The 18879-nt window shown below is 30.7% G+C and overlaps 1 protein-coding gene across 1 annotated transcript in view; it reads left to right on the forward strand.

Moving 5' to 3' along the window:
* Nucleotides 1–881: 881 nt before the first annotated feature.
* LOC134542705 (runt-related transcription factor 1-like) overlaps nt 882–18879 on the forward strand; it is a 100915-nt gene continuing 82917 nt past the window's right edge. The window contains exon 1 of the mRNA XM_063387171.1: nt 882–1188. Within this exon, the coding sequence (XP_063243241.1) occupies nt 882–1188 (307 nt within the window). The remainder of the gene's footprint in view (nt 1189–18879) is intronic.

Raw genomic sequence — 18879 nt, forward strand, 5'->3', positions numbered from 1 at the left:
GTAAAGGCGGGTTAAAAACTCCCGACGGAAAGGGTTTTTTTCTCGGGGGCATTCACGATAAAAAAAAAGAGTTTTTCCCCCGCTCCCCTCCCCTGCGCCACGGCCGGCCTCCCTCTCTCTCGCCGGCGTCCCGGCGCGTCATGGCAACGGGCGGCGGGCGCCGCGACGCCGCCACTTGATCGCCGGACGCGCACAGGCGTGGCGCGCGGGCCGGCGCACGCACGTGACCCGCGCTGGAGGGGGAGCCACGGGGAGAGAGAAAAAAAAGAAAACACCGGAACACGGACCACCCCCGTCGGCGCAGGGAAGAATGAAATGAAACTAGCCGGCGCGCGGTCAAACAAGGGGTGCGTGTGCGCGCGCGGGGGTTAGGCCGGCGCCAGGGACAGGGGAGATAAAAAAAAAAAAAAAGCAACCACCCGGTCGGACAACACGTGGCGTGTGTGTGTTCGCGCGTGTTTATTTTTTTTCTGGCCGACCGGCGCGTCCTGAAGGCCAATCTGTGCCGCTGAGAGGTGCGCAGGTGAAGCGAGCGCCATGGAGGCCTCGCCGACCACGTGACTCGCCGGCTGCACCGGGGAGGTGGAGGACCGCACCCAGAGATTCATCTCCTGGAGTACCCGCCCGGGGGAGGGTCGACGCCCTCCTCTGCGCGGCGCGCCGCCGACATCGCGTCCGACGTGACGATCTGGGGCGCCAAGTCGTCGGCGCCCGACTGCAAGCGGGCGTGCGGCTACGACGATGGCGGCGGCCGGCGCGCGAGCATCTCCGTCGTCGACCCCATGCACCTGACGGCGAGCTCGGCGTCGTCGGCGGGCGGCGCGGCGGCCAGCCCCGAGGGCGCCACGGCCGCCAGCGCCCTCAGCGACACCTACACCAAGATGACCTCCGACATCCTGGCCGAGCGCACCCTGGGCGACTTCCTGTCCGAGCACCCGGGCGAGCTGGTGCGCACCGGCAGCCCGCAGTTCGTGTGCACCGTGCTGCCGCCGCACTGGCGCTCCAACAAGACGCTGCCCGTGGCCTTCAAGGTCGTGGCGCTGGGAGACGTCCTGGACGGAACGCTAGTCACCGTGCGCGCCGGCAACGACGAGAACTACTGCGCCGAGCTGCGCAACTGCACGGCCGTCATGAAGAACCAGGTGGCCAAGTTCAACGACCTGCGCTTCGTGGGTCGCTCCGGCAGGGGTGAGTTCTTGTGCTGCCCCGCTGACCGCCGAGACACTTCTCCGAGCATTCAGAAACACACGTGGGTAAACTACATCCCAATCCCGCAATGGTTAAATATATTTGCTTAGAACCCTTGCTGTCTCTCCTAAATATGTACATGAAATATTTAACGAAATTCATATCGTCAATTTCCTATTCAATGCAAATTTTAATAACTTTCATAACACTTTTAGGAAAGCTACCAAACATATTTCATTCTGTATTCTAAATTGTACACTCTATATTTAAAGGTCTCTTATTTAACCCAGTAAAACTCTTTAAATGTTACATACAACTCCCAATAATAATTAATAAGCACATTTTAGTTTTAAATAAGCATAATCATTATGAATTTTGTACAACATTATTTTTGGAATACGCTTATTCCTTCGCGCTAAAGAAATATTTCTCCAAACAAAGTACAAAACCATAAATAATACTCTAAGTTATTCAGTATTGTAAAACTCAGATGCCTCGTTCCCCTGGTATGATTCAGAATCAAGCATTGTGGCTTTTCAGCGTGAATCATTGCGGCGGTTTTGCTAATGTTTTATCGCACGGAGGTTAATTTTCCTCTCGACAAAAAAAAATTTACAAGCCCAGATTTAATTACGAGAATGGTGTTCTGGTGACAGACGTAATTCGTTTGGCTGGATGGCCCTCATATTACGGTCATGAAACTCGATTTTCAGTGCCTGTATTTCATTGCATGCTGACATATATAAAAAATTTGGTAGGCTCGTTGTAAACCAACCAATTTAATTACGGTCAGTAACAAAGCTTTTTTTTAATACGTTTCTTCTATTTACAATGCTTATGAAAAAGACTATTATTTCCTCAAATATTCTCATGCGCGCGTAAAAAATTTAACTGGACACTGTTTTAAAATATTTTATTACTAAATATTAAAAAAAATAACACGATAGTTTAGGTGTGAAATATTTTCATGAACCTACTTTATAAAGACGTGTTTAATTTCTTTAAAAATTTATAAATCCATATTATGTAAATGTAATTACTAAGGTTAATCAAGTTATTTCAGTGAAGTTTTGTATTTACGTGATTTCAACATTCTGATAAATGAAAATTATATATGTTACGTGACTATTTAAAACTACAGTTTATGTTGTACAATAATTGGCAAAATAGGACAAATATATATATATATATTTTTTTTCTTTTGCATGGCAGGTACTAAAAAAATTGTGTTTACATGAATTTATATATATATATATATATATATAAATATATATATAATTAAAAACCACACAGAAAAATATCTGCTAAGCCCCTGAAAAAAAAAAACATTTACTGCAATTGGAAGAAATATTATCTAATAAAATTATGTAGTGAAGCCTAACATGTTTCGTTAAGTATAATAAATTTGAAGTTAACTGTGCTTTAAAGTGAAAACTCATTTCAGTGTTTGTGATATTAATATATATTTTTAATTATGAGTTAAGAATTTTCAAACACGATCTATTTAGGCTCGGACTCTTCACTCCACGTTTGTTGTCTCGTTATAACATTTACATAGTTTATTAACCTTTTTTCTGTACTCCCATCTCTTCAGCTCTTTTGCATTTAGTCACGAACTTGGTGAGCAAACATTTACCAAACATTCGTTGCTAGCTGTAAAATGTCCACTATAAATGCGATTTTAGCCAACAGGCAAAATTTCATAAATATATCCCAGACGAAATATCCGTCGTGATGTAAAATACAAGGGATCTTTGAGGGTTAAATTTACAAAATTGGCCGTTGAATAACAGTAAGGGCAAGAAAAGTAAATTATTTCATTAGTTAAAAAAAAAAACAACAAATGACGTATTTGTCTTACTGGAATATTTATGATTTCCCCGGCAACTCCGGAAACCGACACAGAGCCACAGCACGTCCAGAACACTTGCCTTTGTCGGGACGCCGCGAAGCCGCGCTTTTTGAAACTTGCGCCTCGTCTTACTTTTTCCCGCCTTTCTTAGTTCCCGCCGCCCCTTCCCGCATTAAGAAGCTTAAGACGCCTTTCCCTGGGAGAAGGGGGTGGTGAGGGCGACTCCTTGAAGGGGCGGCAACCCCTCGTCATGCCATCCGGGGGAAAGTTTTCCCGCGCCGCGCGGTAAAGTTTCTTTTTTTTTTCTTTCCTTTTTTGGCACGACGGGAAAGAATTGTTCGCCACCGTTCGTCGGGGCGTTCAGCCGAACCTCCCTTATCTTCGCCTCTCCAACCCCAATTACTCAATTAACCGCAGCCGTGGCTCCTGATTATTACCACTTGATCCCTAGCCTACTGACACATTTACAGCGATCCCCGTACTGTCGCAGTTTTTTTTCTTTTCTATAGCGGTAGCTTCTTGAATCAGACACACTTGCCACATACATTCCAATCGTGTCAAGGGAAAAATGGGTGGATAATTAAAAACACTCAATTTGAGGAACAAATAAAGATACATCCATTCCAACAAGAGAAGAACATTAGATTCGGTCGGCAGCCTCTGGACAACACGAGAAACAGGTAGTGTAGTATAATTGCGACTTACCTTGTCGTCAAACTAACTCTTAGAGTCCCATGTCTCTCAATCATAATAGGTTATGGATTGCTGATTAACCAGGCGCAAGTCGAGACTGAAGTCTGAGTTCTTCAGTGACACGCTACTTCCACATTTTAAAAAGAACACATGGCGCGTGTTTTATATACTTAATGTTCGTAATATGTAATTCCCAAGACACACATTTTGTGTATTTTTTCCACTTTATACAACATCACGGTGTGATTGTCCAACAGTTACTATTCAAATAGGAAAATAAGAAACATAAACACTATTTATTTTGGTGCGAAATACATAACAAATCAATCTCTAAAATATGTTTGAGGTAAAAAATCATTTTATACTATTTTAATTTTATTTATGTATTTTTAAGTAAAATTTACAATTTTTCTTCTACTACTGTCGATAGAAAAGAAACATCTAATTAGGACCTACTTAATAAATGTACAGCTGTAGTAATTTTAATGATTTACATTGTAGTATTTAACTTTTGGATTATAAACTAAGCAATTTGAGAACAGAAATCATGCTTGAAGCTAAAAAAATCTAAATGTGAATAGGAAAAGCTTTTGCATAATTTAAATATTGGTTCTATACTTTTAGTCAGAAAACTCTAAAACTTTAACAGAATTAACGATATTTCCTTAAAACTCTCGTTTTGCGCTTGTTTTAATATTACGTAATAAATAACAGTATTTTTTTTAATGAATTTTCAGTTAATTTTCAGCATGACATTTGTACAACTAAATTCATAATGTTACAATTCTGAACCTGAAATTGTTTTAAGGAAAAAGCTTAAAACATTATACATGTGTAACGTTTTATCCTTAAATAAAATGTATAATAACTGTAACTGAAAAAAAAATTATAATTTGATATTATCAGACAGCTTTTTTGCAACTGACAAAACACAAATACTTATTTTTACTAAGTGTAATAACTTGTAAAAATAAATTGTCTACTACTTCAGAATAACATTAAAAGCCTTGGTATTTCTTCATTATGAAACTTTCTAGCAAAAAAATTGTAAAGTTGTTTTTGCAAATCAAGCACCACGCTAAATTCACTTTAGTCCTAGGCAGTTTACGGAGTGTTAAAAACAATGCTCTCAATGCTTAATGCACTCTTAGAAACGAATCCAATTAAAACATTTATTTCCAAAAGATAACACTCATGTGTAAAAAGAACTTAAATTATTTATTGTGTTTCTACTCCAAACATGTTATGTTCGAGTAAGAGAGACACAAATTTTTTTCAAGTATTTAGAAAGTGTTTACTTGTCTTACAATGATGAACAATTCCCTAACCATTGATAAGGTTTTTAATCCCAAAAATTTAATCCCTCTAATTTATAACTAAATCGAAAGAAAAGTTATAATATGTTCTTTATTAGCATCGAATATCACCACGCTTGATCTAGTCGGTGTATTGCTAAACGAGAATCCACAAGAGCTTTATTAATTTAAGTTTGACCCAATTATTAAAAAAATAATGCATCCTTATTAATTGTAATGCAATAAACAAAATTGTAATCTTATAAATTTGTTATTGAGAATCATTAAGTTAGTTTAAGGTCAAATCACAAAACGGCCCCTTTGCAAAAAAATTACTTGGGAAAATATTGTTTATATGGATATAAGTATGCACAGTCGGTAGGCGTAAATTTTATTATATAACTTTGGATATTTTATCTATTTATTTTTAAACTTGTAAATTATGACATATTAAGTACTATAGCCATCCCAGTAGGTGATTTTAATATTGTTAAATAAATTGCTTGTGATTGTGAAAATTTAATGTAAAATTAAGGAAGAGTCATTGGTTTTTCTTTAAATCTTTTTGCGGTTTATTTCCTGTAAAATATTGGCCACTAGGTTAATTTAGATTTTATTTATTGTGTTTTTATTCCAAAAAAATTAACAGAAATTTAATTACAGAAAACAATTAAAGAGTTACATTTACTAAAGTATTCAGTTAAATATTTGATTGTATACTACATAATATTCTATAATTAATTGAAGAACTATTATAAGAATTGTTTACTCATTCACTTGCAATGTTTAGTAATATACAAACATGTAAGCACATCTTGTCACAAATTAAAAAAAAATGTTAGTTATAAAATTGTTATTAATGGCAAAACTAATTTTTAAATGATAAAATAAAATAGTTTGTTGTGTTCACATAAAAGTTGTCATTGAATAGCATAATGTATAAAAAAAATTCTTATCTTGTTAATTTTTTATACACAATAGTTTGGTAAATCACGCTCTATTTTTACGTTAGTGGAATAAAATCATGTTATCAGAATACACAGTTTAGTCACGGACAACCTTTCCTAAAAATTATAACAGTATTACAATGTTATGTCACAAAATTAAATTTATAGAAAAGTAAAAAAAAAAAAACATTACTCCAGAATAAAACAATAAATATAAATAAATATTCGTGATTTTCTGTGTTAATAATCATTATAACGAATCAGTACATATTTGTACTTAAAATTATGTGGATTACAAAATCTTTATAAAATGTGAAGGACATACAATTTTGTTAGTTGTAAATATAAAATAACAGGACAAATAAAAATTTTGTTTACTTTGCTCTAAATAAGTTCGTGGATTATGCTAAAGTATACGCCAATAAATTAAACTACAATTCAAGCTTATATTAGTAAAGTTTTATTTAAAATTATAAAATTAAATATTATTATTCTAAGTTAACTTATTTAGACTTTGTCTATAAGGCGAAAAATGCAGCTGACATTTATGATTGTGTATAATTATATGTATTCATTTTTTGTTACGGTTAATATCATTGTTAATATCTTTGGATATTTTTTGTTAAATATAAGTATATTTCCATAACATATAGAGTTTTCTTTATGCTAAAGCACATGTGTAAGGTGTGGAAGCAGTAAATTTTTTACTTTGCTGCCTTTATAAGTATAACGTTTGTTGCCTGACTGTTAATCAAGGACATTTAAGAAAGAAATTCTAATTTAATAGCAAACTTGTCAGGGTTATAAAAATCAATTAATTTAAAAGAGTTTATTTTGACATAGAGTTACTAACATATCACATTAAATTTAGTTATAAAATAAATCTTTGTAGTGATAAGCGATTTAAGTCTACCCATAGTAAACTACCAAATTAAATTGTACTTTTAATATATTTATATATATATATATTTTTTTTTGTAACTCCTAGTCATATAAAGCAACTAATTAAACTAGTCAGACTTCAATATTAAAATTATTATTTCATTTGGTAGGTATGACATACAATAACTTTCTTCCTTGGCTTTTTATATAATTTACCTTTTTTTAACATCAAACAACAGTTGGTTTCAAAACACAATATGTGATAATTTAGGGCTACCGCGATCTAATTATTATTGTTTTTTTATTAACTTGAGTTTGAAGAGCTGTAGGGTCCTATATTGAAAATTAGCTCAAAAGTCCTAGATTGTTTTGTTATTGTGAAATAAATAAAGTATTTGAATATAATTTCATACATTACTAATTACACGTTTTAGACCTACAAAAGAAAAGTCTGAAACTAATTAATTTAAATAATAAGAACCAACTATGTCTACATAACTTATGCAAAAAGAGTATATACCCATAAATTGTCACCTATATTAGTTTTGAAGCTCAGTTGTGTGGGTTATATAATGAACAGAATTCAAATTATGATTCTCAGTGTTTTTATGGTATTATCACATTTATTTCTTAAACTAAATAATAAATATTAATATGACGTAAAATGTTTGTTTATAAGATTTATGAAAATGTTTCTTTTAAAATTTTGGCTTATTTAGAGATTCTCTTAAAGAAAATATGAATATTTTATATTTAATTTGAACACTTATTATTAAAACATCCCAAATTATTCTTTATCTTATTTATGCTGTAAGTTTATGTAAGATAATTCTAGCTTGTCATGTAAAAGGGGTTTTTAATTTGGGTTTTGTACTTGTAACATTCCATTAGCGATGCAAACTCGTGGCTTAGATAAATTTTTAAAAGAAATAACCAGGTTTAAAAAGAAAATTAAAAACTAAATCATAAATAGGCATTAGTAAAAAGCAAATATTTTTATTTTTATTTTCTGACGAAGGTAATAAACAAATATGAATCCGACACAAAAACCAATGCATTCAGACTTTTACTAACGAATTTTTGTTCTTTACGTGCTGATGTTGACTAAGTATAGTTCGGTTACGTTTCAAAAACTTTCTATATACTTGCTGTGAGGTATCCCTATATACTTACAGAGCTAGAAAAAATAACTTATATATGTAGTAAACATTTATTAACAGCAAATTTTAAAAAAAATTTTGAACTGAGCATAACTGAATTAGCAGCCTATTTTTTTTATCACATGGCTTACATACCCCATTAAAATATTTATTTCAAGTCAAAAGCTTATTTAGAAAATCTCTAAAAATATGTTAAAACAAAATATAATGGTAAGAAATACTAAAATGTAGCAAATATTTTTAATGCTTTAATAAGAAAATAATTAAATGAAAAGTGTTGCCCTGTAAAAAATAATTTAAAAAATATATACATAATTAATTTTATCTAGGTGTTGATATATTTAAAATCATTTAACAAAAATAAAAGAATATTTAATGAAATTTTACTGAATAAATAATTAAATTTTATTTTACTATGAACTACAGAAAATACGTGTGGAGCAGTTAGGTGTTAGGTATCAGTATGCTTAAATGTATAGAATATGTATATGTATAATGTATATTATAAATGTATAGCGTTTTGTTTAATAGCTGCAGTTACTCGATAGTTTTAAGGTAGTACACATTGCAGACAGAAAAAAAAATCATTCTAATACTAAACAATTAATCAGCTCATAAAATGTTTGTGAAAGTAAAATAAAATAAGGACCCAATTTAATTTACAGCTTTGTTACGTTCATAGTGGGGTCAAAAGAATTTATTTTGTTTGTTTAGTAAGAATTCTTTTTTTGTGAATATCTTGCATGACAAACATTTACCAGGACGCAATATTTTCTATTATTATTAATATTTTGATAATTAGACTTTACATTTCGTCAACTGTAAGGTTATTTGGATAGAGACATTCAACAAAACAAATCACGGTGATTTGTAAAAAAATCTTCGCTGAGTTCTCTTGTAAAAAACCATGTCAACATATGCATGGGATAATTTCAGGAAACCACGGAAATTGGTCGTTGGGTTTGAATGAGCATGATTTCACATTCTGATAAAAGTACTGTTTTAAATTTATTATTTGTACCTACACAATATTGCTGCAAAATTAAAAACATGTTTAGGTACATACCATGATAAAGTAAACACAATAAAACATATGCAATAATTGTTTCTGAAGATTAAACTGGGCATGATGATTAAATTTAGCAATAATGATTTTCGTATTTGCAATGTTTTTTAATCACATTTTTTTATTCACGATCCCAAAAATCGATTAACTAATAATCCACAATACTGAAATTATACCGAACAAATAGGAGTTTTAAGATCTATTAATATTTTTAAATCTCTTATTTGAAAATGAATGTTATCTATTACAAATAAAAAAGAGTTTTTTGATTAAAAGTTTTAAACCTGAAGTTTGGTCTTTACTTCAAATATTTGTATTTCGGTAATGAAATGAATAACTTAACTACGACATGTTATAAAATATTGGCATTCTTCAATGGTTAATTAGTAATAACATTTTTTTAATTTTCTTAAAAAAATAATATGATTTTCATAATAGATTCAGTTGAATAAGGGTTGTCAGTTCATTTATTTTGCACAGACGTACTTTAAATCATTTAAATTATTTTAGTAATTTCAAATTTTGAGACATTTTTGCCTGATTTATAAGTTCATTGCAGTTTTATTAGAAAAAAGATTTTCATCGAAGAACAAGAATACGCTCAGAAATAATTAAGTTAAACTATACTGCAATAAAATCCATTGTGGTGAAACTATTTATTTTATAACAGTTCTGCGTTAAAATTTTAGTACTTCTTGGTTTGTAATTTAAGAAAAAACATATTTTTTTAAACTAGTGTATGATATGTACAGAAACATAATTTCTATATAAACAATGTTAAATACATTTTATATTTTGTTAAATCCTAATAAATCTCTTCAGAGAATAAATTCAGAAATTAACTAAAATATTTTTCATGCAGAAAATATAGTAAACGACACACAAAGTTAAGAAACATAAAATCATAAAGTTAACAGAGATGTTAAAAAAGGTGTTTAACATTTTAACATAATTTATCTCCAATATAATTATTTTTAAAATAGGCTTTGCTTCTGTTATGTGCAAAACAAGCATGCGAACATATATTAGTATATTTTAGGTCAGTACCTTAACCTAGTAAATACATTATCTTTTATACAACATTTTTTTATCAAGTGTTGGTCCTTTAGATATCGAAAAATATCTAATGAAATTTTCACAAAAGTTTTGTTTTTGGAAACATTAAATGCTTAAGAAGTACTTTCAAATATTAGGCAAGTCTTTCAATAAGCTCTGTTTTTTTTAATTTAAAAAAAGGTATTCATATGTTTTTAATTTCGAGATTCTTTTTTATCGAACACAGTAAGCAAAAAAAATAGAGATTACATAATAAAAACATTTATACAATAATATTCCTTGCCATACGTTAAAACTGTAACGATTTCTTAAAAGAACACAAAACCAAAAATCCTCAGCAAGTAAGGAAATATGAACGGTTAACAGGACGTATCTGTTTATTACACACAAATATTTCTGCAGAAATATGTAATTGAAAAGAGATAAAACACAAGAATAAGTTATCATGAAAACTTAGAAGGAAATAAACATTGCAAAATATTTGCCGCAGGCACAAAATCAAAAGCGATATGTAACTCAGATAATAAATCTGCATCTTTTATACGTTTATGAGTTATTTTGTTATTTAACGATATTTAATTCGAATTTTCATGGGGATGAAACTAAAAATTGTATTTTTCAACAATGAATTGAGATATTAACAAAAAATAACTTTTTAAGGACGTGAGTTATAATCCTTTTTAAGTACGTATAGAAACTCTAAACGAACCATTGTTTGTAGATTAACATATGCCTTGTACTTAATTTTTTTTATAATCATTTAGTTTTACTAAATTTTTGCGGTACTATTTTATCATGATTAGTCAATTTATAATTATTTGAAATGAATTGTTTAATAAATAAATACTACATCGAAAGCTTAAAGATGCTAAGATAATTTTTTTAATGTAAACACCATACAAGATATATGATCTGAATAAAAGTTTTCAACAGAATTCTTAAAAAAAATTGCTTAGTAAATGATATTAATATCTAAATGCAGATATTTTTCACAGTGAACATGTCTGAGTTTCAAAAATCGCATTGCCCAATTGTCTTCAAATGTTAGCAATGACAAGTGCTGTTTGATTGAGGTATCAGCCAAACAAAACTACTCCCTAGTTGCTTAAGCATTTAAATCTATTTGTCATAGTAGGCATTTTGTCTTCAATGCACGAGAGAATAAAAATGTATAAAAACAATAGTCATAGTATAGTCATATGTAATATTATTGCTCTTTTTTTCTTCGCTAATAATAATTCGCATTTCGCTATTGTAGACTCCAGTGTATAGCTTATTTTAAGTATTATTTAATTGTAAACAATTTACTGCAGTGTGAACACAGATTATAAGACAGAAAAATTAGACATTTTTCTAACAAACACCTACAGTATTATAACTTGCACTCGCTTTCGCTCATTAGGGGTTCCACCTCCAAGCCGCACACGATGTCTATAGCTGTGTATTTAGTGGGGAAATACATGTTTTGTGTGTTAACACGTTTAATAAAATAAATGAAATTTTTTTTACAAGTTGATAGAACAGATGGAGTCGTTATATTTAGCAGGAATATACGCGTTTCCAACTGCCAAAAATATTCCAAATTTTATGATTGTAGGTGCCGCATAAACATGTGAAAGAATTAAGAATCGGCAAAGAATATAAAATATACTTTTATAACTAATTTTTTACTAATAACCGATTATGCTACGATAAATCGCAACGGGTCAGAATTATGAGATTTCGTTAAGATCTAAGAAATTTTCTGTAACTTAGATATTACAGACTTAGATATGATAAGTCACGAGACTGAATTTTCAGATATCACCAAATCTGATACGACGGTTCTTTCCGTGTTTTGATAGACGTTACCGTTCGTTCACACCTGAACTCCAAAGAAAAGTCTGCATCGACTTTAAAAAAAGGTGTTCCAAGCTGATTTCTGTTTCGCTTTTTTGGGAATTTTGTCTCCTGAACATCCTCATGAGTTTTGATCCATTTTATTACTACTATGCAGTCCCTCGCTATTGATCCTAAAAGGCAAATTAAAAAAAAATATTAACAATTGGAATTTCAACAATAATGGAAAAAAAGCATTTTTAAATTTACGTCATAGCGTTTATTTTAAGTTCTTCAGCGTTTATTGGTATTAATAGATTTTTCAAGCATTTCATAATGCGTCGATATATTTATATGTTTCTGAGATTTGTTTTGTCCCAGTTAAGAGATAAAACATTACAGTATTTTTAATGTAGCTAACACAATTCTTTCAAAACAATTAAACATCTTAAATCCAATTTTTGTTACCACAGTTTGTTATAGGTAGATTAAAAAAAACAACGTGGATACATGTATATTATAATAGAAAAAAAAGTTCGGCAAAGAGGTCATTTTAATTTATTTGTTATTTTTGAACTAAAAATATGATATTTATATTATTCTATAAAGGTAAGTGTGCGGCTATTATTATTAGTTTGTATTAAATTAATTTAATAACAAAAACTGTTGTGGTCTCCAGCATTGAGAAGCTAACTAAAATGCTTGGAATCAAAATTTTTGTCTAAATGTACCAATTTCATGACAAATTTATAGCTAGGGCCCTAAATAGTTCTGAAGATTCCGATATAAAAGTAATTTTCTAAAATAAAGACTATTCTATAGAAAAATAATTTGAAAATGGTGTTTTACAACAACAATTTTTTGACTAGCCCACAAAACTGTATCTAGCAGTCCGTTCAAATAATTTTACATTATTTTTTAATGTAATAAATTTAGCATTAGCAACTGTTAAAAAATTTTCGTTTATTTAAACGTACCTTATCTAACCAACCGTTCGTTTTAAGTGCAAAAATTGCACATAATGATGCATTTACAGTACATTATAATAACAGTTGTTTTTTAAAACTGAAAAACACCATTTTTATTTACTTTTCTCGCATAATTCGTGACTGAAGATTAAAAAAGGCGGGAATTTTACAGAGTTTGCTTTCATCTTTGATACGGGTTTTTAATAACCAAAACGTAAATCACTAATGTAGATAGTATTTTTTTGAACACGGATTAAAAAGTCACGCAAGGTTACACGTTTACGTGATATATGTAGTTGTTTACCAATTGTTTAACTTCTTAGTTTAGTGAAATATTTCCACAGATATTGATTTGCGGTTAACGTAAATATGATCATAGAATAATATTTTAATTAAAATTTGTTTTAATCAATGTCAATATGTGTCATCGTAATACAATTTGCATTTATTTTATGTTTGTCGTTGCCAGTTATATTTTCAATTTGGATTCTTTAGTCTATATAATTTATACTAACTTAATTCTATTTGTATAACAGTTAACAGAGAGGCATATCGAAGTTTGATCTTTTTAGGAATTTGTAGTATGTTTCTGACCGTTTTGAGGAACAGGTGTATATGAGTTTATCGTCGAGCAACCTCATTTCATATAGCAGAAAAACTCAAGAAATATCCCTGTATCAACCGAACCAGTTATTAGTTTAACTTAAGAACAATTATAAAAGATTATTTGTTATTCAGGTGAGAAGATTTTGTTTAATTTAATCGTAGAAAGGATTCTGCACTGATTATAATATTTTATAACCACTATATTGGTTCGACGAAATGTGTTTTTTCAAGAAGTATCCTGGAATAGACAATAAATAATAACCTAGGTGTGAACGATAACATCAAGAGACACACCATCGCATATTACATTAAATTTCACTAATTTTTAATTTGTGTTTGGGAAGATGTGTAGATCTCCGAGAGCTGTTCGCACCCACGTTATTGTCCAGAACCTGCATGACTCCTTGCGGGTGACAACCAGAATATTTTCAACGGTTGATGTTTCTCGGGCTACAGACGAACGAGCAAGATTACTTCGATTGCCCAATGTAAATTTTACACCTAACAGAAGGCGACTACGTTATTCAATCTGAGTATTGACTAGACATTTCATTGTAATGGTATATAAATATGTTTATCGTGTTAGTGATAGTATTCTGTGTAGTTTTGAAATGTAGTAGCATCCAAATTTAGACTTTCCTCAGCAAACTTCGTGACTGGCCATCTAACGTAACATAGATCCATTTTATTTGATTTTTACTAAATCCTATCAAAAGTTGTTATGTGTTGATACTATTATAATTTAATCCCAAAAGAAACCGAATTTAGTTAAGAGTCCCAGTTAATTTCTCGTATATATTGACTAGCCGAAGAAATATTAGCTTTGTTTGATTAAAAATATTTATATCTTTAAATAATTGTGCAATATTTGAAATATTAATATTTATCCATGACAAAGTTCCAACCATTATAAGAGATGCTAGTATCGATAACCAAATGTAAACTTCTGTATCATCATTGAGTGAACTATTTGTTTCAAATTAATTAAACTTACAAGTTGTGAGATTCAATGTCACATGTGATATTGTTTGCTAAAATCATGAATATTTGAAACCTCAGAAATGTATCATAATCTCATTTTCGATACCATCTTATTTAAAATGTAAACATAATTTCACACACACATATATATACACACACACACATAAACGTTGAACTGGCGTCCTTGTGATACAACTATTACATGTCTTCTAGAGTCTTTCGATAAAGTTAAAATCTTCTACAAAACATAGTCAGCCGTACATGGTGTAACGAAAATGTACATTCATTGGAAAAAATGCAAGTTAGATCTGTGAGACATGGTGCACGCACCATAAATACTTCTCCGCAGAAAACAATATATCGCTCACAGAAGAGAGCAACTATGTTTTCTGGTTCAAGTGTTATTTTAGTCTATGGCCAGGCTTACAAATAAACAATCATTGGTCCGATCATGAAATCAAGCGTGAAAGATGATGTTGCAAAAATTCCTTGGTTAGTGATATTATAGCGTTTTGTCATCAATAAGAACTATAGTTTTGGTGTAAATAAACAATTTAAAACTACTATTTGTGGATATATTGTTAATATATTTTTTCGTCTCTAAAAATGGTGTTGCCATGACCATTATTCTATAGTAATACTACGATGACCTGGTTCGGTAGTTTTTTCAAAGTTTATAATTTTGCTAAGGGTTTTAAAATATAATTTCAATATTTTGGATTTTTTCCGAGAGTTACGATCCAATATCTACCTGCGGTCAAAATTTCGAGTTTTTGGCTCGTCTGGAAGTAGGATAGGTATATGGGTATATGAGTCATAGGTACATGAGTCAAACAGGCAGTGAGATAATTAGTCGCACATCGGGCTGTATACATATTTGATTTCGTTAATAGGTGAAGAAAGACAATGTGAAAATATTTTTATTCAAAGTTTTACTGTGGGTTTCTTCATAGGCCGTGAAAAGAAATACAGGAGATTTTACACTAAGCTTAACACTTACAAGATGTGTTATAAATTATTGTAAAAACATATACCATGATTTCTTTCTTTACAATACGACTTTCGAATTATAAGTCAATCCATCATAATATTTATTCTATCTTCAGAGAGAATTATAATTTAAACTTTTAAATTTTTTTAATATATAAATCACAAATTTAGTTTTAATTGACTACTATTTTTAAATAAACGTTTAAATTATTGTGAGATGTGTCTTGCCATTTTAAATATTTCAGTTACAATTTTTTTTAATTGTGATAAGAACTTGAAATCATACAAATATTTTTAGTTTAACTTTAATAACTGAATATAATTGGTATATATTTGGTAATTTTCTAGTATTTTTGTAATTTTGAAATAAAATAGGATAAAATTAACTGTATTTCTATGTTTCATCATAAGATAAAATGTATAACAGCTAATGAACTAAAGAAATCACATTTATTTGTTCTCTTATATTTTGATAACACATAAAATCATTATTAAAAACAATAATGGTTGATACTTAGCCAAGAATATTTAAGTGAAACTTCAGCAAGGCTTCATTTTTAAATTGATAAAACATAGTTTTAATCTTTGTGAGAATAGAATTTTATTTGTTCTGACGAGATGTTTGTTCTAGAATTCCATTCAGCGTTTACATAACTGACGTAAACTTTCCTTCCTTTGGATTTTTATTACAAAAATCTTCATTACATGTCTTATCCCAATTCCGCATGTTTCCATTACCTCTAGTTTAAAAACGTTTCTCTAATTACTCAGAATTAACAGACAGCCTGCGAAAGCTTGAAAAAAGTTCACACGCTCTTCTCTTATGAACCCGTGGATACAATCTGTTGTTTCCTCTCTATTATTCTCCCTTGTACGCCGTCTAAAATGTTGGGAATTCGTTTGAAATACCTGGCGTTTACCAAATAACAGTCTCCCCACAACTCCTGTGTTCCTTTGTGTTTGAATTTTCAGTCCACTTTAAAAATGTACCCAATCGGCAAAACCTTCGTGAATAACAGGTGAAATTTTTTTATTTACATTATAAATTCTGTCACTTAACTTTAAAACTTATTGCTTGATTCTCAAGATATAAATAAGAAAAACAATACAAATTTTAAGTATTTTATTTTACCAGTATTCTAATCTTATTTATTTATTTGCCTTTTTATTTTGAGAATATAGATTTTGGCTTTAGAAAAAAATTATACTCGATTAAATGATATAAAAATATTTTTGGTTATGAAATTAAAGAACAATAATCTTCAACCTGATAGGCTATTACAAAAAAAATATTTCTTATAAGAACATATATTTTTATTCGTATGATGTTAGTAAATTATTTTTAAAGGATAAATTATTAAACATGTGGGTATTTAATAAACTGCTGTAGTATGTAAAATTTAAACTTATATTAAAATAAAATCCTAGAAAATATAATTTTCTGGTTAACACGATACAATATTTCAAAGTAAAATAACGATCAAAATTGTAGTTTAAAGTTAAGGTACACAAAAAATAAGATGATAATGTCTGTCAAAAAATATCTATTACGTGTTTCTTACTTTTTTCATCTCAATATTCTTTCATGTTTTTATTTAAATCTTTCAGAAATACAACTATATTTAGAAATTATTTAAAAACAAGTAGGTACGAAGGTACAGATCGAAAATATTTCATAGTAATGTAAATACAATTTAGTACATGGCTAAAGATTTTCTATTTTACCACCACAGAGCGTAAATGCACATGAATATTTTATAAATATTTGGGCCTACAGTCAAGAACATTATAAAAAAATTAAATAACCTTTAAGAATAAAACTTTAAGGATCCAATTTTTTGTACTAAAATAATTATATTCAAAATTGTTTAGCCAGGGAATTATATTGTAGTGAATTTATTTCGTGCTTCAAAAAAATTATGTGTGCGTGTACTTAGGTACGCGCGTGAGAAGTTATACTTCTTCGACATCATTAAAAACTAGTTTTTAATTAATTACATGCAAAAATAGTGCGTGGAGTCCCTCCACGCGGATGAAGTGAAACATCGTAATGTGGAAATGAAAATAGGAAGGGGTAGAAATTGATTTTTAGTGAAATCATATTGTATCAAATCAAACTAAAAAAAATAAAGGAAATAAATTTGTAACGATTCATAGATTGATTTTCAGAGAGAGAGAGAGAGAGAGAGAGAGAGAGAGAGATAGAGAGAGAGAGAGAGTGTGTGTGTGTGTCCTATTGAATGTCTATAGAACTAACTTTTTTATGAGAGCAGATTTTCATGAAATAAATCATGAAATCATTCAACGATAAAAGCTGTTTATTTAATCAAGCGGACGGGTTCGCCCCAAGGAGAAAATTGACGCGGCGAGACCTCGTGGACATAGAGAAATGACACACACTCACTATTTATGTGTCTATGAAACATTATTTTTTTCTGCAATTTAAATTTATTGTAATATACAAAAAGGGTATTGAAAATTGAAAAAAATATGGCAACACTACAAACTGTCAGGATCTTTATTTCTTTCTTACTTTCTACTTAGTTCCTTACAATAGCAAAACTTAATGGCTTCTTATAATGATTATATTGTATGTCATAAAATTAAGATTTCTTTTCTTTCCTTGAGCCGATTTTGTTGAAATAAAGCTTATATTTCTTTCTCTGCTACGCTCAAGTTAACTTGAAAACCCCATTAAAATTCGTATAGTAGTTTTGTAGAACACCGCGTACAAACAGACAGTGCTCCATGGTAGCATTAAACGTTTAACGCAACCTTGTTGGAAGTCGCATTAGAAGTATAACTTCAATAATAACACATAATATAAATCAAATATAATCATTTCTAAATTTATTTTGATGCAATTACTGTACTATGCAATCAAAAAGCCATAGATTAAACTAATAGAAAATTTTTACGTTAGTTAGATCTTACCTAGTATTGAAATTACTTATGACGGATAACTATTTTTATGTGAACCAAACATAAACTGGGAATTATTAAGAAAGTAAAGTTGTTTAATCTTAAGTGGAAATAAGAAACCAGAAGCTGATCTGAAAACACGAAACAGGGCTGGCTTGAAATATCCATACATGATAAAATATATGAAACTTAGGCCTTAAATGGAGTCTCGACCGTCAAAGCTGCGTGTAAGAACCTTTTATGACATCCCGGTTAGTGCTGAAGCAAGTGTTACATTTAGGTTATAAATAGAAGTTGCACCAAACCAATGAATTTATTTATTTGGATTATTTAACCAAAATAGTGTTTTTATTTTTTCAAGTATTATTTTAACAAATGTTTTTATAATCATTCTTACAACGTACGTATGTTTCTGAAATCTGATTTTCTAGTTAAATTGTCCTGTCATTAAATAT

The sequence above is a fragment of the Bacillus rossius genome, assembly GCF_032445375.1.
Source record: "Bacillus rossius redtenbacheri isolate Brsri chromosome 9 unlocalized genomic scaffold, Brsri_v3 Brsri_v3_scf9_1, whole genome shotgun sequence".
Taxonomy (NCBI): domain Eukaryota; kingdom Metazoa; phylum Arthropoda; class Insecta; order Phasmatodea; family Bacillidae; genus Bacillus; species Bacillus rossius.